This window comes from Myripristis murdjan, chromosome 6 (genome assembly GCF_902150065.1).
Source record: "Myripristis murdjan chromosome 6, fMyrMur1.1, whole genome shotgun sequence".
NCBI classification, from domain to species: Eukaryota; Metazoa; Chordata; class Actinopteri; order Holocentriformes; family Holocentridae; genus Myripristis; species Myripristis murdjan.
In genome coordinates this window covers 13,296,507-13,318,887 of record NC_043985.1, presented here as the reverse complement: position 1 = coordinate 13,318,887, position 22,381 = coordinate 13,296,507, and the positions used below count along the sequence as shown (strand labels likewise).

At 41.8% G+C, this 22,381-nt stretch overlaps 2 protein-coding genes across 5 annotated transcripts; both read left to right on the top strand.

The window, feature by feature from the left end:
- The first annotated feature begins 701 nt into the window (after positions 1–701).
- On the top strand, positions 702–5,986 carry slc35b4 (solute carrier family 35 member B4). Its single transcript, XM_030053917.1, has 10 exons — positions 702–1,181; positions 2,328–2,441; positions 2,538–2,640; positions 2,748–2,797; positions 2,965–3,046; positions 3,135–3,195; positions 3,570–3,679; positions 3,804–3,879; positions 4,354–4,429; positions 5,075–5,986. The coding sequence occupies exons 1-10, from the start codon at positions 1,105–1,107 to the stop codon at positions 5,322–5,324; spliced, it is 999 nt and encodes a 332-aa protein (XP_029909777.1). The 5' UTR covers positions 702–1,104; the 3' UTR covers positions 5,325–5,986.
- Positions 5,987–6,199: 213 nt separating this feature from the next.
- LOC115360778 (vegetative cell wall protein gp1-like) lies at positions 6,200–12,957 on the top strand. Of its 4 annotated transcripts, none has more exons than XM_030053914.1 (10): positions 6,200–6,432; positions 7,689–8,645; positions 8,730–9,258; positions 9,389–9,482; positions 10,331–10,511; positions 11,010–11,024; positions 11,363–11,446; positions 11,568–11,638; positions 11,807–11,942; positions 12,385–12,957. In XM_030053914.1, exons 1-10 carry the CDS (start codon positions 6,352–6,354, stop codon positions 12,406–12,408), a joined length of 2,172 nt encoding a protein of 723 aa, XP_029909774.1. In that variant the 5' UTR covers positions 6,200–6,351; the 3' UTR covers positions 12,409–12,957. The 4 variants fall into 4 exon arrangements, with proteins under 4 accessions (XP_029909774.1, XP_029909773.1, XP_029909772.1 ...); XM_030053915.1 differs by having other exon boundaries at positions 6,202–6,432; positions 7,689–8,865; positions 8,962–9,258; XM_030053912.1 differs by having other exon boundaries at positions 6,201–6,432; positions 7,689–9,258.
- Positions 12,958–22,381: the final 9,424 nt, after the last annotated feature.

Below are 22,381 nucleotides of genomic sequence, written 5' to 3'. Positions count from 1 at the left end.
TGGAAGATGTATCACTCAACAGCCTGGATTTCACGACAGATAACAAAACTCCCCAAGCCTCTCTGTACTATCTGGGATTATTTTCCTTTAGCTGGCTTTTCAGATGCTGAAAGAATAATCTCAAAACATTTCCCCTAATCAGAAAAAAGGTAACATGCAACTGAAATTAATCCCACTGGCTATGTTTGTTTGTTTCAATCCAGTAACATCCACTTATTCTGATTCACTTGGAGAATTTGATGGCAGTTCAACCACAAATACACAAATGTTTGATGTAATGAACTTCAGTTCTCATCATACACTACATCAAACGAATCCACCCATTTCGCTCCAGAATGTCCTGTCAAAATGTCTAAAATAAATAATATTTTTGATTTTTAATGGTCACAATCAGCTACAAAACGCAGTTGTAAGTTGTAACCCAGTTCTTTTGGTAGGCCCATATTTGAAAAACTTCCAAAGTGGTTACACGCCCACTTAAACATTTCACCTTGTTTGTTTGTTTGTTTTTTGGTGTTGTTGTTGTTGTTTGTTTGTTTGTTTTTTTGTTTGTTTTGTTAACCATAGGTTTGGTATCCACGGACGGCATTTTGGGGGAAAGGCAGAATCGCGAGGAGGATTCTGGTACCCGGAGATACAGACAGAGTGAGATCTCTTCGTGTTTTAGCCTCTCAGACTCTACTACCTGCGCACGCGCGCATTAACGTGTCGGTAAATCACAACTGCGCAGTAATTGAGCCGTTAACTAATATATATGTCTTTTCACGACTTTTAAATTATATATCTATGATTATATGCTGATATAAAAACTGATATTTTAAACCTCGCCAGCAACACAGAGACAGTAAAATAATAATTTTAAGCGGCCGTGTGTTTCCCGGCGCGAGGTGCGGTTTGAACTACAACGCCCATGAGTCCGGATGAGGAAGAGACGAGTGTAACCTCAGAAAAGACGTGTTCGCCGAAACCAGGAGTTTTTGTGGAGCAGAAGGCACTCGGGGTAGAAATACGTGTGGATATTTGCCAGAATGCATTTGTCGGGAAATCGCATTAAGAAGTGACACAGTTATAGAAAAGCGTTCAAGTCGTTTTTTGTTTCCAATCATGGGTCCCTTGTTTGCCGTTCTTCTTGTTTTTGTTGGCTGCTGCAGCAATGTGGTGTTCCTGGAGCTACTTGTAAGGTCAGTGCCAAACTAAAAATGTTTGGACTGTTTTATTTTTGCTTTGGGGTCAGTCTTCTCTGCTGCACTGCTGACACAAAGACTACGACAGCCATGAGACTGATTTAATGTCTCTGTTGACCCCGCAGCGATTTGTGACTTTAATCAATAACACTAAGTTAGCTACTGTTTAGAGTAACTTGAAGTAAATTGGGACGATATGTCTCCCGATTAAAAACTATCGCGATACTTCAGTACCGATTCGGTATGGATTGCGATTTATTAAGTACTGCAATTCGATATTATGATTTACTGCGATTTTTGTTTTTTGAGTTATCCTCTAGTTTGTGGATGTAAAGTTTCATGAAGCCGTGATTATCCTAGAGGTCACAATAAGTTTTATATAGTGATGGCAAGTTTTTTTTTTTTTTTTTAAAATGGTCTCACTATAATGAATTAGCTGCTGTGAAGGCTAACGGTATCACACATGAATAAAACTGGGCTCTCTGAATCCACAAGAGTCTCAGCTTTCCAGTCAATTTATGCAACTACAACGACTGTTTAGGCCCCAGGATGCACAAATGCACCATTTTACAAATAAACTTCATGGTTTGTGGTTTGTCTGGCCTCATATGATGCATATCATCATTAAATATATGCAGTAAAAAATAATAATAATAATCATTTTTCCCACCCAAAGATGGGAATCAGCAGGGATTCAGATGATTCGATTCCATGCCACTTGGGTGCTTGACTCTTGACTTTTCTGTGGCATGCTTTGCACACAGTAGTGCTCTTGTCTAACTCATCTTTACTCCCTAAATTATTAAAGCCAAAATGCTTTCAGACTTTTGATTTAAAGTGTACAGATGCAGCATAAATCTCTACTGTCAGCGAGGTGCTGTTTTTTTTCTTTCAGTCTTTGATTCCTATAATGAAATACTTGATTCCCACAATTTCCACCCTAGAGTAAAATAAAAAAAATATGTCTGAAATAAGGAGAAAGTATCGATTTAGGGTCAGCATGGTGATATAAAATCATCAAACAAAACAAAATTGCGATTTGTAACTGAATCAATATTTTTTCCCCCCAAAGCTAATGCTGACCCTGTGTGTGTCTGTTTTAAGTAATTAATCAATAGCTTTATCTGCTGTTATGTTTCTCAGAGACTTTCCTGGATGTGGCAACATTGTCACTTTTGCTCAGTTTGCATTCATTGCACTGGAGGGATTCATCTTCGAGGCAAACTTTGGGAGGAAGAAACCAACAATCCCTATAAGGTAAGTGAGGTCACTGATCATGGGATGTGAGCTTCCTGCTATGGCAGAGTTGGACAGCTGCCACTAAACTCTGCTTTTTCTGTCTCTGTTTTGCAGCAACTATGTGATCATGGTGACCATGTTCTTCACAGTTAGTGTGATTAACAACTATGCCCTCAACTTCAATATTGCCATGCCGCTGCACATGATCTTCAGATCTGTAAGTACTGTTATCTATCTGCCTTTGAGCTCTCAGTATTTCCCGCCATCTCAGACCCCCTAATCTCCCTGGCTGACTGCTGTGTCCTTGTGTACCTGTCTTTGCAGGGATCGCTAATCGCTAACATGATCCTGGGTATAATCATTCTGAAGAAAAGGTAATCTTGCCTCTGCTGACTTGAAAACTTACAATCTCCTGATCTAACGAAGCACCTTTTTCCTCAGCCTCTCCTAAATAAATCCTATTAATGTAACTGCATCATAGCATTTGATAGCGTAGGGGCTAACTCTTAGATTGATGTTATTTGCTCTTCTCTCGCTGCAGGTATTCAGCAAGTAAATACCTGTCAATAGTATTAGTTTCTGTTGGCATCTTCATATGCACCATCATGTCTGCCAAAGAAGTGGTGAGTCCTCTACTGATGATATTGTGTAACATGATCTCAAGCTAAATAACCATTGCAAACTTTTTTATTTGTGATTTTGTTTCTGCAGAACTTGTCAAATGAAGGCTCAGAGGAGCAAGGTTTCTATGCCTTCTTGCGCTGGCTTATAGGTGAGCTCTGGGTGCTGCCTGTGCTTGAAAACTACTATTAGTCAGTGTTTACTTTATCACATTGTTTGCATAGTCTTTGTTCCTGACCTATCCACAGTTTGACTCTGCATTTGGAGGCACCTCTTATTATGAGCACCTTTACCAGAGAGACATAGGGAGAGAGGGTTTATCACAGCTTCCACATTGAAACATCAGAAAGCACAAAGTCAGAAATAGAGAAAACCCAGAGCACACAGATATATTGACATGTTTACAACAGAGATATAAATACAACAGCATAGTGTTGTAGTGACTTCATATATTTCCTAACATTTGTCTTCATTATAAGCTTTGCTCCAGTGCATTATCATAAATAAGTTTTGGTTCCTTTTCAGGTATTGCCATGCTGACCTTTGCTCTACTAATGTCTGCAAGAATGGGCATTTTTCAGGAGACACTGTACAAGCAGTACGGTAAACACTCCAAGGAAGCGCTCTTCTACAATGTGAGTCGTCTCTTAGCTCCAGCATGCAGTTCTCACCTGAAAGATAATACATTGTAATGCATTGCTTTTATGTGATTTAAATGGTGCTGGTCTCTTGTTGAAAGCTCTTCTGTCTCTTTCACAGCACTGTCTGCCTCTGCCTGGCTTCCTGCTTCTGTCCACAGACATCTACAACCACTGTGTGTACTTCAACCAGAGCAGTAAGTTAAATTTGGTATTTCAATGCATTACGTAATGTTTTATGAAGAAATACAGTGTGTATCACTGTACAGGGCAACATGGTGGCTCAGTGATTCGCGCGTTTCCCTCTCTTTCTCCAGTGCATGCCGGGACGGGCTCCAGCGCCCATGTTAGCCTGAGTAGGCGTACAAGAGTACAATGAATGAAAGAAGGAAAGAAAGCACTGGCTGTAACATCCTTATGCTTTCAAGTATATGCTTTTTTGTACATGTTACCAGGAAAGACAGAAAAGAAGGGATTAAGGGATGGCAAAAATAAAGTGTTGAACTTGAACCCTCCAACACATGAATTGACTTTACAGTTGAATGATCCATAGAGAGCCACATGTAATGCATGACTGCAAAAATTGTAAGTGTAGCTGTGGTGGCCAAACTTCAGAGTTGCATTCTTCTAGAGTTCAGAGTTGGAATGTAAATAAATGTCTTCTCTTGCAGCTCCTGTAGCGGTGCCTGTGATTGGCCTGACCATGCCAGTAATGTGGGTCTACCTGCTGATGAACGTCATCACACAGTATCCTAACAACAAAACTCTTACTGGCTCCTGTTTTATATTTACCACTGTAGCACCTCTCAATTATATATAAATGTCATGTTGTAGGAATTTAGATATATTCTGCTCCATCTGTCAGGTTGCAGCGGCTTTGACCTTTTTATTCTATGGTCCTTCCTGTTCCTCATCCTGGCTACCGTATCCATTCGGTCATATGATACATAACTCTTGTCTTGATCAAAATAGATATTTGTATTTTTCCCTTATTTCACAATTTACACATAAGACAGATTTGGGACTGCAACGAATACCTTTTCTTTTCTGCTAGAGCAACCATGGTACTAGCAATGTATATTGCTACAAATGCACCTACAGTCCAGCACACATGCTGTGAACAATCTGCCAAAGCAAACATGAAAGGGATGACAGTCTTGGAGTGCAAGCTTTTTTTTCTCTCTCTCTAAGGTTGAGCGTCAGTATCTAAAATGGAAATCATTACTCCCATTGTCATTTTTTTTTCTACTGATGCCATTCCCTTTCTCCACTCACACAGAAACTGAAACAGAAACAGCCTCACATGGAGAAAGAACCAATCTTAAGTATTTCTCTAAGATTGTCTTTCCATTTTGCTGCGGTGCTGTTGTTGACTTTAACCAGCTTTCTCAGGTATGTGTGCATCCGCGGTGTCTTCATCCTGACCACAGAGTGTGCCTCGCTGACTGTCACTTTGGTGGTGACCCTGAGAAAGTTCCTCAGCCTCATCATCTCCATCATTTATTTCCAAAACCCCTTTACAGCCTGGCACTGGGTAGGCACAGCTGTGGTCTTCCTGGGCACCCTGCTCTACACGGAGGTGTGGAGCAGCGTGCAGACGGCCCTGCGTGGGCCAGACGTTAAGGAGAAGAAGGCACAGTGACATCAGCAAAGGACTGGTCTAAAAAGAGGACTAGAAGGAGCCTCTGTGTGGAGCGTCGGTCATGAACCTCCAGGCTGCAGCTGCAAAGCCAAGATTGTTTTTGTTTTTGTCTCTCTTACCCTGCAGCTGCAGCAGACCCAGTATTATTTTAGATGGCTGTTTTCTATGAGTAATATTTAACATTTTGTTTTCATACTTGATTTGCAATGTGGATTGTAAGTAAATGATTCCCCCTCCCGAAGGCTGAGAGAACCACATCACTAGAAATACCTCACCAGCACTCCACAAATGCAAAACCAGCAAACAGTGTACAATGTCAGTTTTTGTTTTATTGAGTAAATATTTATTAGATCATTTTCTAAATGTGAGAGTACTTTGTGATACGTTGTCTATTAACATTCATTTTAGCAGCCACGCACTGAACACCGTGAATGAGCGTAGCGGGTTATCATATTTACTGGAAATCTTGAAGACAGGGTTTAAATATTTTCAAGTAGATTTATTTCATTGGTGCAGGGTGTTGGGGCTTTCTCACGTGTCATTGTCAAGTTTGTCTGTCTCAGGTGGTCTGGACCAATATTTATCAACAGAAAACACGCTGTACTGTAGTAAATGATTCCACCCATCCTTGCCAACTGAAATAAAAAAAGTGACAAAATGTAGATTTTTTTTGTAATCTTATCTAGACATCAGGTCCAGGCTGAGCATCTCATGGGAAAAAGGATTAAAGTGTCACAAACAGGGATGGGAAGAGAACATGCTTTCTTTTTTTTCGTTGTGGGAACACGATGTTCATTTATCTCAGTTTTTACTTGAGGCCAGACAGCCAATCGTAAAGTGTGTTGTTCAAACCCATTTACTCTCATCCAATGGCAGCTGCTGTCGTTTCACATCTCTGAGGTGGGAAGGGCAGATTCCTGCTGCTGTGTTTGGGATTACGCCTGCGAAGACCCACGTTGTATATTAAATATTATACAAAGCCGTGTAATCCCGTCAATAAAAGTCAAAGCAAACTCTGCGGGTAAGAATGGGTGGTAACAGCCCAAGCCACCTCAGATATGAAGATGATGGAGAAGGCGGCGGAGTTAGTTTTCTGAAGGGCATTCGGGTGAGTGCATTGGGAAACTTTACTACAAACAAACTCCTGCAGCAGAAAAAATAGATAAAACGATTCCTGCAACGAATAAATGCAGCTGTATTACACATTATTACTACAAAACTGCACCACCTGATGAGAATAAACAGTGGCACCACTGGCATTGCAAATCGCAGAAATTTTACGTATCATTGTTGCAATCCGCATAATTCTTTAATTGCATCGTCCAGTCCGCGAGGAGTTTAATTTTAATCCCATCATTTTGCTCTTCCGTTTGTTTACATACAGTCTTTACACCGAGTCTCCGAGTGTAGGCATGTGTTTGGGGGTTAGCTGGTTAAATATAGAACATGGCAGCCTGTAACACACAGAATGGGTCACATTTACAAGGAAACACTCTTTTCTACTTTAACAATATATTTTTCTGTAGGAAAACTGAAGCAGCCTATTTTTTCTTACCAATCTTTGCGATGGCACAAAAGACCAGTCATCAAACTGCACAGCATCGTACAGTTCAAGATGCATTGAGTAATGTGTGACCTCCATTGACTTCTATCGGCGACAAGTGGGAATTGCGCATTTAAAAAACAAACAAGCCTGGAGCTCGTCTACAATGTGTCTAGGACACTTTTCGCCATGATATAAATACATCATTTGCAAATAAATAAATAAACGTAAATAAAAAATGTAATCTAAAGCCTTAGCATTCTATGCTTATGACTTCACTTTAAAATGAGTCACCCTCATATACTGAAGTCAAGTCAGTAAATTCAGACACAACATACCGCATATTTTCTTTTATAATTCAATCTTCTGTGGCCCAACATCGGGCCGCAACCCAAACTTTGAGAAACACTAATCCACACAAGTCTTTGCTTAGCCCCCACCACTCCACGAATGATGGTGACCAGCAACTGATATAGATAATAAAGTCATATTTTCACTTTAGAGAAGCATAGCAGAGATCCAACATAAGCACCTATTTACTATTACCTGAAGAGGTGATATATCACTATGCCAAATTCAAGGCTTATTGGCCTTTTGTAGGTGGAGTAGCCATAGAGAGGATGTTTAAATGCAGGTAGTTTTGTTCCAAAATTTGATAGCCCTAAATCTCAGCACAGTGTGATGTTATCACAAAGTCACTGGCATTTATCAACAACCTGACTGAGCACCCACAGATGCTGTGGTCATGTTTTCATGTATTTACTGATCCTTTCTTAAGCAGTATCTTTTATGATACCCAGCATCCTGTTTTATTTTGACAGCTGTCGGACAGAGTCATTAACCGGATGAGGGAGTGTCCAGGGGTTGTCAGTCCTCATTGTTGCCCAAATGGAAGTGCTCCTTCACACTCACCTGAACCCGAAGCACCTGTAGCCACGCCAGTTCCTGCACCCTCTGTTGAGCACGTCTTGCCACTTCTGACACCCACCCCTACCCCACCTCCTCAGGAAATGGCCCCATCTCCTCCATCAGTTGAATCAACCTCACAGCCTCTTCCTGCTCAGCCTCTAAAACTCATCCCACCCCCACCTGTCAAATTTCACTCCCCTCCCCCTGCCTCCATGGAGACTGTAGTCCTTCCTCCACCTGTAGAGCCACAAACTCCTCCTGCAGCCGACCCCGTTGTCTTAACCACACCTCCTGCTTCAGCTCCTGAACCCGACATACCCTCTAAAACTTCCCCTCAAGTAGAAACGGTAGTTTCACAAATGGAGCCTGTAGTTCTTCCTCCACCTGCAGAACAACAAGCTCCCCCTCCAACCGACCCTGTTATCTCAGCCGCACCTGCCCTGTTAGTGGCTGAACTTGATGTGCCATCCAAACCTTCTCCCCTAGTAGAAACATTAGTCCCACATGTGGAGCCTATAGCCGCATCGATGCCTGTGGAGGCTGAATCTCCTGCTCCTCCTCATGCAGCAGAGTTTGTAGTCCTCCCCTCCCCTCCTCCTCCAGAACCTGTTGAGCCCCTCGTCCAGCCCCTTCTCGAGCCAGAAATCCCATCTATGCCCCCAGTAGCAGAGCAGCTTGTTGATCCCACTGTCTTATCTCTACCTGTGGAGCCCATTGAACCTCTATCTGCACCTGAACCCATAGTTGCAGCTTTTCCCACCAAACTTGAAGCTACTCTGATTGAAGCTGCTGCCATAGCTCCTTCTGTTGAACCTGTTGCTCCTGAGACTATTAGAGCTGAACCTGTAGTTTCACCTCCTGTAGTTGAGGCTATTCCAGCTGAACCTGCAGTTTCACCTCCTGTATTTGAACCTATTCCAGCTGAACCTGCAGTTTCACCTCCTGTATTTGAGGCTATTCCAGCTGAACCTGTAGTTTCACCTCCTGTAGTTGAGGCTATTCCAGCTGAACCTGCAGTTTCACCTCCTGTATTTGAGGCTATTCCAGCTGAACCTGCATTCCCATCTGGTACAGCTGAAACGGTCCCAGGTGAGCCTGTAATTTTACCTTCTCCAGCTGAGAGTGTGTCTGCTGATTCATCTCATCCTCATGAGCCGGTTCCCTTTCCCACACCTCCACTCACAGAAGCAGCACCACCCCCAGTTACACCTCCACCCCCTGCTGAGCCCGAGCCTGCAGGCCCCCCTCCTGCCCCGACTACCACACCTGCACCAGAGCCCATTTTTGAAGAATCACCACCACCTTGTCCCTCCGCTGAGGTTGCCATCCTTCACACTGATCCATCCGTAAATGAACCTGTTGACGAACCCATGGCCCCCCCTCCTCCTGATCCAGCTGAGGAGCCCAGTGTTCCCCCATCTCTCCCCCCTGTTGTTGAGGATGTAGCCCCTGAAGCTGCCGCAGCACTACCATCTGCAGCTGGTAAGCCTGTTTTTCTTCATATCAAGATGTGCATGCTTCAGTCTTACAGAAAGAACCAAGTCATCACGTGTCTTATTGTTTTTCCCAAAGACATTGTGTTGATACACTGTCTTGCTCACCTGTCCTGCAGAGGTTGAGGAAGAGCTGAGGAGGAAGATCAAAGAGGAACTGCAGAGAGAGCTGGAGCTGGAGATCAGCCAGAGGAGGCAGGAGCTTCAGCAAGAGTGAGGACAGAGCACCTGCTTACCTTACACTGACTTTGAGTTCATGTCATCTTAGGCCCTGTTTTGGCCCTGTCTCAGGCCACTTTTTCAGAAAATTTCAATTTAAAAGAGAAAATGCAGCAACAGGGTGTTTTTTTGTCATTGTTTTGGTTTGTTTTTTAGAGTGGCTGCTTTCTGAGCATGTAAGAGCCACTTCCCAGAGTATGCTATGTAACTAAAGATGGTAGCAGCTAAGAAAAAGGTGTGAAAACACCCGTATAGAGGTTGTCTTGTAGTACCAGCTTTAAAATATCTTTAAAAAGCTTTAAAAAGCAACATTAGTATTGGTCCAGTGTTGTTTTCACAGTGGACATTGGTGTTTATTTTTGAAATTGGCACTTGTGTGACCTTTTTCTGGGAGTGTGTCACTTACTTTGTTTTAAATAGTCGAAGTATACTTTTGCCTTTAACAGAATATCATTGATTTTATTTTGTTATCCCAAATAAAAATGAAAAAGTTATTTTTGCAAATAAGACAAAATACAGAGAACATAGGAAATGGCTGTTTTTTTTTCTCTAATGTACAAAACAAACCGAAATTGTGGCCCAAAAGCTGCAGTACAAACCAAACCGCGGGTTTAATGAACCATTACACACTTAATTTTGGTTTTAATATTACTCACAGTCACTATGACTTGTGGTTGGAATTTCCCCTTGTGGGATTAATAAAGTGTACTTACTTACTTACTTATTTACTTATGAGCTGGAAGATATGTGATATGAAAGTCAGTATCAAAAATTTTAGCAGTGCATCCATAATGTCTGTCTTTATGTTCTGTGTGTGTGTGTGTGTGTGTGTGTGTGTGTAGGCTGGAGGAGATGAAGGCCCAGGTCAGAGCAAAGGCCAAGGCAGCGGCCCAGGCCCAGGTGGAGGAGCAGGTGAGGAAGACCCTGGAGGCGGAGAAGGCGGTGTACAGAGAGAGCCTGAAAGAAGCCATCATAAAGGAGCGCATGAAGACAGACGACGAGAGGCTCATGGCTCAGCTCTATGTAAGCACAACAAGACACATGACCTGTGCGTCAGGTTTTTCCTGTTTATTATTATGATCATAATGAGCTCGCTCAACACTACCATCTTGTACTGCCTCACAGAAACTTAGTGTACTTTACATTAGTGATCATTGGGAAAAAATACTGCTGATTGATTAAATCAGCATGAGCCTTTGACTGCAGTCCGGAGTGTTTGTACATATCTGTGTATTTTGCTTGTTGGTTTGCTGTGTTTTGCATGTTTATTAGTTGTGACTGTCGTGAGGGCAGACTTCCTTACCCTTGTGTCTGACGTTATGAGCTTGACTCCCTCTAACAGCTCATGTAGATTACTGGACGTCTGCATGTTTGGTTGAGCTCCAAGGCTGTTAAGTGGCCCTTGTTTGTGTTTGCATTGGAATGTACTGATGGAAAATTTAATTTCCTCATTAAGCTGTAGAGATGAAATCGCCTATTCTTATTGTGCTTCTTTCCCTTTCTTGCCCTACTGCCTTTCAGTGGATGGAGCTTAAGGTAAGATGGGAGAGGTTTCCTCCATGCATGGCTTATTGTTACACATTTATTGTTGCTGTTGTAAGCAGTTACACACTATAAGCAATCTGTAGCAGCATACTTATCTCCTTTTAAAATAAGATGAATCAAGATAAGATGAAGCTTGATGGATAACCACAAGGGACTTAGGTATCACAGTCTACTGAATGTTGCAAGATCAGTCTTGGTATTGGTATGATACCGGTTTATTAGAGATGTGTGCAACCATTATAAACATGTGAGACTTTCTACTCCAGATATGTGCAATTTGAATCAGAATCCTTCTGATTGTTGTTTTGATGTTGTTTTTCTTTCTTCAGGCCCACAAACTGGACGAGAAAGAGAAAGAACTGCAGAAACAGGAGTCGCTCTTCAAGGAACATGTCGCAAAACTTGAAGCAAAGGTAAGTGACATTTTAAGCACTCCGCATTTCTCATCTTTTACAAATGCCAGATTGGCTGTATGGTTTGCTGGTGACATTTTTGTCATGCTGGTAATATGCCGTGGTTTCCCCACTGTGACAGAGTGCTCAGTTTTACAAAGTTACCGCCGAGAACTTCCAGAAAGGCAAAGAGGAGGCACACAACCGTTTCACGTAAGTTCAGAATCACTGAATTTTTAAGTACAAGACATACTGTACACAAGGAATCAGTTTGTTTCACACACATTCCTGCTGTTTGTTTACTGCACAAACAAGACAGACTGCTGTGAAAACATGAGTTTAGATGTTCCATGTGTTTATTGCCCGTGTGTCCTCTTGCAGGCGTTTCAACATCAAGCCAATATGCGGTGACCTGCAGAGTCAGATCTTAAAATGCTACAGGGAGAACACCGGCAAGACTCTGTCCTGCTCAGGGATTGCCTCTGCGTACATGCAGTGTGTGGACAACGCCAAGCAAGTACGCTTAAGTCTCATCATATATATTCTTTTTCTGATTTATCATCCATCCAAGTTTGAAGAACAAAACTCAATCAATAGTCCCACCTGTTGGTCCATCAAACAATGCCTCCTTAACACAGTGTAACACAGTATTTTTGTTTTAATGCTGAGTGGCCAGCCTCAACAGCCACCAATAGTCCAATTAGCCCAATTTTGCTGAAATTTAGATGTTGCATTTTGTGTTTTGAGGGTGTCATAATGAAACATTCAAATTTCATTAATTGATATATGACTAATCCAGTTTTAATTAAGCTTGCATGGATGAAGCATATTGCTACTGATTGAACAATTTGTGAGGGATAATTTGTCTCTCCTCCCCTATTCCTTCTCCTTTACTGTATCAGTCACCTTATATTGATCATTGCTTCCGTTGTCTACTCTGTTTCTCCCCTTCATTGCAGAATAAGCTGAGCACCGGAGGTTAATGCGGACAGTTTGACGATGGCTATATTTTACCTCTCTGACGGCTTCACTGTTACACCAAAGAAAAGTTGATGGATGACAGACATGATTTACAGGAGGTGGACGCACAACAGAATCTGCGTCGGTCTTTCCACACGTCTGATGCACTCAAGGAAACAAGTTGTGTCTGATCTGCTGGTAGTGCCAGAAACTGCAGAGGCTTGAAGTTTAAATGCAACAAGACTCAATACTCTATAGAAGATGAATCATTTCTGTTTTCCAAATGTGTGTCTTTTCAAACCAGGTAAAACACCATATACCAACAGAAGATTTAAGTTTGTTGTATTCTTAGTTTTTACCTTAACAGAAGTATGAATTCAAGTCAGGTATTGTGTGGGCGGTATGTTGTTAAATCAATATGTTCCTGTGCCTTGAACCTACGATCATTATCTAAGATTAAAGATCACTGGAAGAACTATAACTCAGTAGAGTGAAACATAATGTGGACTTCTAAATGCTTGTTGAAGAGTGTGCTATTCTAGATAACAAATAATAAATAAACTTCAAAGTCACTTTTTTTTGTCTTTGACTTATCCATATCCAAGCCTGGTGCAACTATGTTATGACTATAATTTTATTTTTGTATGTGTTATGGGAGGTTGCCGCCCCCTGGTGGACGTAGATTAGTATAGTAATGGTGTAGCAGCCACTGACCTGCATTGGTGTGACCATTATTACCCTGTGTTTAGAAAGTGGTACAAAACTGCTAGACCTACTTTCTATCCTTTTTAGTATAGTGACAGGCCTTATGGGTGGAGGTGGGAGGCGGTAGTTATCATAATGTCATTTTAGTCTGATGTACAGGAAGCACAGATGTGCATAATTTCCTACAACAACATAAACCACAGGAGATAAAATACCATTAATTAGAAAAAGTCAGTATAGAGTGGGACTAAGCACTGGAATAGTACAGGAGCATTATATAGTGATGCTTCCTAAGGGAAGAGGTCTGCTTATTTGAATGTGCTTTGCAGAAAAGCTGATTTACAGGAGGGTGTGTTGCCTTTAAAGTTTAAAGTTTGCATATGCGTCCTTCCTGTTCATGGTAGGGAACAACCCTGGACGCTCAGTAAACAGCCTCTCTGAAGTCCACCATATAGGCTGGTGTGACACAGCGCACATCCCACAGCAGTCTGGACGCAACGCACCTGCAAGCGAGACGCCTCTGCTGTGCACTGTAAGTTTTAATTATTGGCTGTTATTATGAATGCCCTGTCTAACTCCCCGCCTGCTGTAAATGTCAACTTGAAGAGGAGCAAGTGTCGCCTTTCTTGATTGTTTTCATCGGGATAAACAGATCCCAACCTGTAGAAGAAGCGGCCACACGTCGATTCTTCTCAGCTCTTGTCCCAACATTTTCATCCCAGAAGATGATGTTGCGCAGGTTGCATTTCACTGAGGAAGCGCAGCGCTGAGCGGGCTGTGGCGTTGTTGTCATGGTGGTGGAGGCTGAGGACGACAAGGCAAATTCAGCGACGGGGGGGAAAAAATGTCATTCAGTTGTGGAGCTTATTTTAATAAGATTAGTGGGGTTAGAAAATTGCTGTAATGGCTACACCTGTGATATTCCTCTAGGTTGTCGATTTGCTGTGGTGTTCATTGTCCTTCCACGTTAGACTGGGCGTTTTTCATGCGGGATGGGAAGAGTTTTAAAATAATCCTGAAATCACTTTGGTGTTTTTTGAGGTGTAAAGATCAACAGTTACTGTCTAAGTGCCAGACACCTGAGAGGGATTGTTAGATTTACTTTTGCTGTTGCAGCTGCTGCTGCTGTTGTTGTTGTTTTGTTTGTGTTGTTTTTGTTGTTGCTGCTGCTGATGATGATGATGACAGTGACGACGTTAGTTTTCTTGCCAGGTTTGCGTTGCTATATGGTGGCATGTCAAAATGCCTGATTTTCACTGGGGAACAAGGCGATAGACTGTAGAAAAAGGCATCACAGTTGTAGGAGAGAGCTTAAATTAATGTATTTATTTATTCTTTATTTATTATGTATTTATTTATTTAAAGAAAAAAAAATGAGGACGACCCACCTAACAAGTAAAATGTCTGCCACAAATTTACAAGCACAAATATTTCAAAAAATATTTGTCAAAATTATATATAAGGTATCCAATAGAGAGAGAGGAAAAAATAGGAGTGCAAAAACACTTAGGCTATTTACATTGTGCTGCACTGTTTCAAGAGAAACTGTGTCAGGTTTTTTGTTTGTTTGTTTGTTTGTTTGTTTGTTTTGTGTTTTTTGTTTTGTTTTCTTAAATGAGGAATGGATGTGAAGTGAGACTGAAAGGCTGTTGCATATTACTGGTTCCATATTAGTCGTACTGATCCTCTGTACCTATGTGAAAATTGGGCAAGGACACAGATCAATAGATCTGGTGTGATAACAGTGGATCTGAGACTTAGTTTGTGCTTGTTGTTTTAAACATGTAACATAACTAATAAAACAAATCAAAAAATACAGAATATTGCTATATAAATTAAGGAGGGGGCGATGAACAAGAAATTGTAATGATAAAGAAATCATGTTCAAAAAGGAGTAGGAAGAGGTAAGTAACTAAATTACCTATTTAATGGCACCATTTTACAATCAAAACACTTAAAACTAATTTTTACATGATCTTAGCTCCTCACTCTGTTTGTAAATTGAAATTGATGCGCAATTTTGCCTAATATGTTTATTAATCCTGGGACAATTTTCAGTACTGCCATGTCCCATGTTCACATTGTTTTACAAACTCCCACATTGGAGCAACCACAGTCTACTGTTGGGCCCTGGGCAAGCTGCACTAGCACAGTTTAGGGCTTAGATGCCTTGGTCACAGGTGGCTCGCTGGCAGCTGTCCAGGGATTCATACTGGTGACCTATAGATTGCATGCCCGCATCTCTAACTTTGAATTAAAATTACCCTTTTGCATCACCACTATTAGTCTTGTCTCTTTGGTATCAGTGGATGATACAGGATTATTTTTACCAGCTGGTAAAGCCATTTGATTCTGCAGAACACACACCGACTGAGGGGGTTTATGGGAGGATCACAGACATGTCTTCATATCAGTGCTGTGCTGAAGCAATCCTCCAACGATTTCCCAAGAGGCACATCATCACGCCACTCCCCCCCCACCACCCAACCCACCCACCCATGGAATAGATTAGAGCGGGCTCAGGCTCAGGCTCATGGCAGCCAACCATTATAAGCTCTGTCTTGAGTTTAATGTCACTGTGGCACAGGCATCTGCCCTTGTGACTTCAAATTATCACACCTAAACAACGTGGCCCCAACTTTTTTCATCAGCTGCAGGACTCGTGTGAGCCCAGTGTATTAAGAGCACTTTATATGGACCCTGGTAAAGATCATACCGTCCTTGTCTGTCACCAAGTTTCCCCCCTGTCCACCCACATGGGCTCAGCACCACAGGAGACACTCTGGCACATTACCAGCAGAGGGCCTTCCACTCGGGTCTGTGGGTCCCTGTGAGTTATTTTCCCCCTTTTTGTCTGTAATTAAGTAAGGAAGGATGGTATGCCCCACCGTCTGAGTCATCATTCTTCAGGGTGCTGGTTGTGTTTGTGTTCAGTGTCTGTTCATCCACCATTCCTCCTATAAAGAGTTAAGAGTGTACGTATATGTGTTTCTCTATAGTTGTATAGGTACAAACGGTATCCATTTTCAGGGTAATTGCATCCCTAGCTTTGGCAGAAGTCTGTTCTTATGTAAAACCGCCACAAAGTTACAGACCACCCATGCCACGTTTGTTTGCAAGAGTGTGCGGCTCATGTGGTTTTAGGTACACCATGTGTTACTTGTTATAAATAGGTGTTGGAGTGTGTGTGTGTGTGTGTGTGTGTGTGTGTGTAGGATGGATGCTTGCATGTATGCATATCATCAGTGTTGGGTAAAGTAGATCGTATGTCCAGCTTCGATATATTTTATGTTTGAACTGAAACTGATGGTCTAGATACTCCCTTTTTAGTTTGCTCCCTTTTAGTTTAGTTTAGTTAGATTTTGGATAAGCTGGTGAAGTGCACGTTTGTCAAGCTGAAAACAAGACTGTTTTCACTTCCTGAAAAGTTGACATTTTGGAAATGCAAGATGAAAGCAATATGAAAGAATTAAGCAGTATGTAAGTGTCTGTGTGTTGCAACTTCTAGTATAGAGTATTTAGCCACTTCATTTTCGTTATTGCTGCAGTAAGTGGATTATTTTCATCGTTCTGACCTCACATCCATGGAGTTTGGCAAATCTTGCCATATATAACACATCTAATCGTTTCATTTATAACATGTCCACGCCTTGAAGTACTGAAAACAGTGATGGATTGAAGAAGACATTAAAGTGTTTGTTTTACCCTAGCAGCTAAGAGCATCGGCCTCTTACAGCTCATCCACTGTGCAAGGAGGCCAGGAAAGCAAAACAGAAGTGAAGTTGTGGTCTGGAGACCAGACTTGACGTCAGGTTTCTTCATTAGCCATAGAGGAAGCAGTGGCCAGCTCACCAATGTTTATCTGTGGCTTCTTGTGTTTATGTACAAGAGTGGTGTTTTTTTGGTACGTTATACTTGACGTAATTGCATTGGAGTACACCCAGGCTGTTTGAAAATAGCACTGGTCTGCATGTATCTGTGTGTTTGCATGAGTTTCATCTGTTTCTTGCAGGGTCTAAATAGTGTTGAAAAAAATTGAAAACCTTCAAAAATGGTCTCTTGTGAGCTCCATTTTCTCAATTTCATCAGAAATAAAAAAAAGGGTTCCTTTTTTGTTCTGTTTTGCTCTATTTTGTTTTGTTTTACATATATGAATGTAGCCACATTGGTATAGGACTTTTTGTCACATGCTACTTTCTCTCACCCTCCTTCTCTCTTATTATTATGTTTTTTCAGAATTTATAAAATTGGATAATTGTTTGAAAGAAAACAACTAGGGCAGTGAAAATAGTGTTATTTGTTGGACTGTCAGTTGTGAAAGCTAGGGCTGCCCATTTTCTTCCTTTGCATATGTTTTGAATTTATATCCTTATCCTAGCTGCTTTAGATACATATGTTACAGTTAATATGGCCAGTTTATAGATTTGTCAAATTCATGTTGTTAACTTGGAGGGCAGGAATTAAAATACCCTGGCAAAATCCACTTATTAATAACAGAGCAAGCGCTACTTCTTGTATGAAGAGGAATTTTTCTTCAACGCACCACCGCCTATCTCATCAGTGCCCACCCACTGGCCCACCCTCCTTCATGTCCACTGGTGCAGTACAGATCCTGACTTTCTGCGCTGTAGTCAGTCTCCATTTGCCCAGAATCTCGCTTCCATCAGGCCAGCGCACAGGGCAGAGGACTCTCACAAACCGCCTCCCTTCAAACTCCTATGAGGTTGAAGTGGTTCCAGGGCTTGGCCGGGCTCTCTGTGTGTCTGGCTGGATTGAACTCACCACCAGTAGTTTGTTTATTGGTTGGTTGGTTGGTTGGTAATTTCCCCGACTCCCAGCTCCAGCTGTTAATGCTGAGGTTAGGATGAAAGATGTAGATGATTTAAGATGACATTTTCTATGTAAACAATGTGGATTTGTTTACATTCATAATTTCACTCCCACAGACACAGAGTATGCCGTTAGACCCCAGTGACCATGTTGAATAAAGTTATGACTTTCTAAGATGTTTGGAAAGTCTTAAAGAAACGCCACGGCCTGTTTTGGGGGAAATTTGTTTTTCAGCCATCTAACCCAGAGTCTCCACGAAGATAGCAGGCTGTTTTTAATACATCAGGTTTCTTCACTCTCAGTCTGCTGTGTCTTGTTTGTCTCCTGACATGGGACCTGCAGTGTGGGACCTTTGTCTCCCTCTACTGGCACTGAGATAAACACACTTTCAACAGGCTCAAATGGTGTATGCTTACACAGGACTCTTTGCCAACATTATATAATATCCAAGTTTGTTTCGCCTTGTATAAAGACTAATTTTCTTGTACTGTTTAGATTCAGGAACTTTAACACTTGATATTATAATAGCGAGAGCTAATAGGATAAATAGACAAATGGGGGGCTGAATGGAGTAGCAGGGAGTGCTGAGACTAAACTCCAGTTTTGTGGGTCTTTAAAAATTATAGTTGTATGTTTACAGGAAGAATTTACAGTTGCACACATAGTTACTGAGCTTGGATCCTGTTTTTTGGGGTAAACCTGGGAGTAATGTAACAAGAAAAGAAAAAAAAAAACACTTTTTATGGATTGTGTGTGTCTTTGTTTTAGCTCTCAGCTTCTCTCTGTGCTTAAAAACATATATAAATATTATTTTTGTGCCACTTAAATTTAAATGAAAGATGTATTCCTTAGAAAAAGGGAATGTCAGATTATAGTTTAATGAATGGTGGTAAATCAATAGAACATCCTCATAAAGATAAGATGAAGTAAAATATAACAAGAAACGGATGTGTGAGTGCGCAAGACTGTGTGTGTGTGTGTGTGTGTGTGTGTGTGTGTGTGTGTGCTAGTGTGTATGCACTGGCATACCAGAGCCCAATTTCTCATCCCACAGAGGAAAGCCCCTTCATTGTAGCCTTATCACCCTCTCTGTGAAGTCAAAACCGAAAAACATCACAGAACAGCTCAGATTAGACTCATGTTGACATCACTGGGCTGTATTGCTCATTATACAGAAAACATTCACGTTTGATTTTGGTGTTACAAAATTTAGGACACATTGTGTCTCTGGGGAAAGTATTCTGCCGTCATTTGCCAATTTACCTGCCCCACTGAAGAGCACCTGTTGTATGAGCCACCACAGCCTGTTTGCCATCATGTATTAGTAGGTGCGATGCAGAATTTTTAGCTTGAGGGAATACTTTTATCTCTGAACGATAGTCTGGTTCCAGGAATATCATCAACTTGATGGCTTGTTAGGACAGTTGAGCAAATTCCACTCCAATTTTTTTAAATTATGGATAGTTTAAACCCGTTTATATGACAACAGAAGAAAAAAGAATAAAGAAGGATATTAGCAGAGACATCATAATCCATAATTTCAATCATTAATAAAGCAACAAAGGTAGGTTAACTTCAAACACAATTACTTTGTAAACCTCAGAATGAAGAAATAACTAACATATCACACAGTGATAAAACTATTGGAGGGATGAGGCATTTACGTGAGGCGAGACAGCTTCTTTATTCTCAAAGGGTCCTGTCTAGATGGTAACCCTAGATTTGTGAAACTCTTGCAAAACACTAGGTTTGGGATTAAGGTTAACTTTAAGTTTTGGTTCATGGTTATGTTTAGAATTAATATTAACTTTAAATTTAGGTTTAGGATTAGGTTTAGGATTAAGGTTAACTTTAAGTTTAGGTTTAGGGTTGAGTTTAGGATTAGGGTTAATTTTAGCACGGCTGTACTGAACCAAGTGTGCATATATGAGAGTTTCACAAATCTACGGTTACCATCCAGACACTGTCTCAAAGTGTCTGCCCAGGTGAGCTGGCTGACTGTATTGATTTTGAAGCTCCTCCTATCCAGGAAGCAGGGAGGCAGGTAGAGGAAGGTTAGATTGGGAGGGGATTTTCCACATGCTTCGTCTCTACTGCTGGGAAATAATAGAATTGAATTGAAAATGTCAATATCAGTGAATTGAATAAAACTGCAGTTGAGTTGCATGTAAATGATGTTAATTATAATTGAGGCTGCTGAAATGCGTGAATATGTGTTTGGTTATGCAGATTCAGATTGAAACCCGTGATATGTGAATGTAAATGAGTTTAGATCTCCTCCAACTAGAGCTGCTTTTTGTAAGCATTGAATTAACTGTTATGCAATCATGTCCTTTCATTGGTGGTGCTATAGTGATTGTTACCAAGGACTCATCTGAAGCCTGCAGACTTCTCAGGTGGGATTCTTATATAACACCAGTGTTGGTGTTGTCTCTGTCGCCATGCCCGCTGAAGGGCAGGCTGGTATGGTATCTGACAGTGGAACATAATAACAGTAGGGACAGTATTATTATATCATTGATCCTGCAAGACACAGGTCGCATAGATGTAACAGAACACAACTATCCATTTGAAAGGAAATCTCAGGTACAGCTCTCCTTCATTTCCCAGCCTTGGAGCTTTTGTGCTCCATGTCTTCTCCAAATGAATGCGCCAGTCAAAATTTGATATGTTGTATACAGACTGCAAAGTCCAATTGTTAATCAGTATTTACAGATAGCACATGTCTGCTATCTGAGCCACACTGAAAGAGAGAGAGAGAGAAAGAGAGAGAGAGAGTGAGGAGAAGCAGAGAGAGTACATCAGAAAGCAAAGTTGTCATTTTTTTCCTTTCTCTCATAGCCTCTATGTGAAAATTGTCCGCAGCAGCTGGTGAGAATTATGGATGGCAGGATGGTCAGGATGTTGGCTGACGGGCGGAGGCTGGCCGCGGGGACTGTGGACATGCAGAGATGCATTCCATGCGATGCTGCGGCTGCACATAGACAGCTGGAAGGAGAGGATAGGAAAATGAGAGAGGAGGGAGGAGGTAGGAGGGACACAGGAGAGAAGAGGAGCAGAGAGGAGTGGCAGGTGCACACACACACACACACACAAACACACACACACACTTTCACACAAACACGCTGTGGACACGACACAGTGGGACGATGCTGGGTGACTGGCAGCTGGATTGTGGATTTCTCCGGGTGTAGCTGTTGTGGTGATGAGGAAGTTTTGCAGGCGGGTGAGGGAGGATGGTGGGTGGCGGTGGAGGTGGAGATGGGTGTGGGGACAGATGTGGGTGAGGGGTTACGGGGTGAGAGCGTAACCCGACTCAGCCCACACAAATGTGCCTCCGGAGCGTTCAAGATGGACGGATGAAAAGGGGAGAATGAACGACTCATCGTGTGGTCAGCTGACTCACCATATAGGAATGGTTACTGAGGAAGGAAGCACGTGCTGGGCTGCGGGGGCTGGGCAACTATGTGTATGTGTGAGCATGTGTGTGTGTGTATGTAACAAATTACCCTGCCTCTGGTCTTTGATAGATGCAACAATTATTCCGTTTCCCGTCACACAAATGGAATGAGAGAGTGGGATTCCTGTTATGTGAGTCGTGCCCTCTCACCTGCCATCACCATACGGATCCTATTTCATCCTTTCCTCTCCCCTCTACCCGGGGAATTTCCCAGTTTGTGTGGTCGAACTGACGGAGGAAGTTGCTTGGGTTGTGTGAGCAGGACACCCTGTGACCGTTCTCCCAAGTTGTGGCTACCTTAATAGGAATATCAAAATGTTTTCTCTATATATAAACAACTTGTTTTCTTCATTTTTTTGTCTATTTTGAAGGAGTCCAGGAGTATAATTCAAACCAGCAAAAGATGGAAACCATGGAATAATACCATCCTGTGATAATTTCACATCAAGTATGGTGGAAATAAATCTACAAGATTTTGTGGCTTATACTGTGTAAACAGGGTAATTGGTTGTTTGTGTTAGTCAGACTAAGGACGCTTTGTCATATTGGGTGTGAGTCTGTTTGTGAGCACTGGCTGTATAATATATGCAGCTTTCCTATTGGTGAACATATCTCTAAGCCTTAATTGCAAAACATTAATATTGTTACTGTTTGTGTTCTTACAGCTTACTGTAAATCGATGTAAATGTAGTGTGTGTGTGTGTGTGTGTGCATCAGTGTGTATGTATGTGTCTCTGTGCGTAAAACAGAGAACGAAAGCATGTGTGGCAGCCTGTTGACTCACAGTTACAATAATGACTCTGACAGAGCAGTGGATGAACAACTCACGCTGACTGTAAAGAGCAGAGAGAGAGGCAAAGGGCTGTGCTCTCCCTGGCATCTTCATCTCATAACTCCTCTGGCTCTCGGCGCGCTCATACACACACACACTCACATACACACACACACACACACACAGGGAGAAGGACTACAGCATGTACAGTACAGCACAGTACAGTACA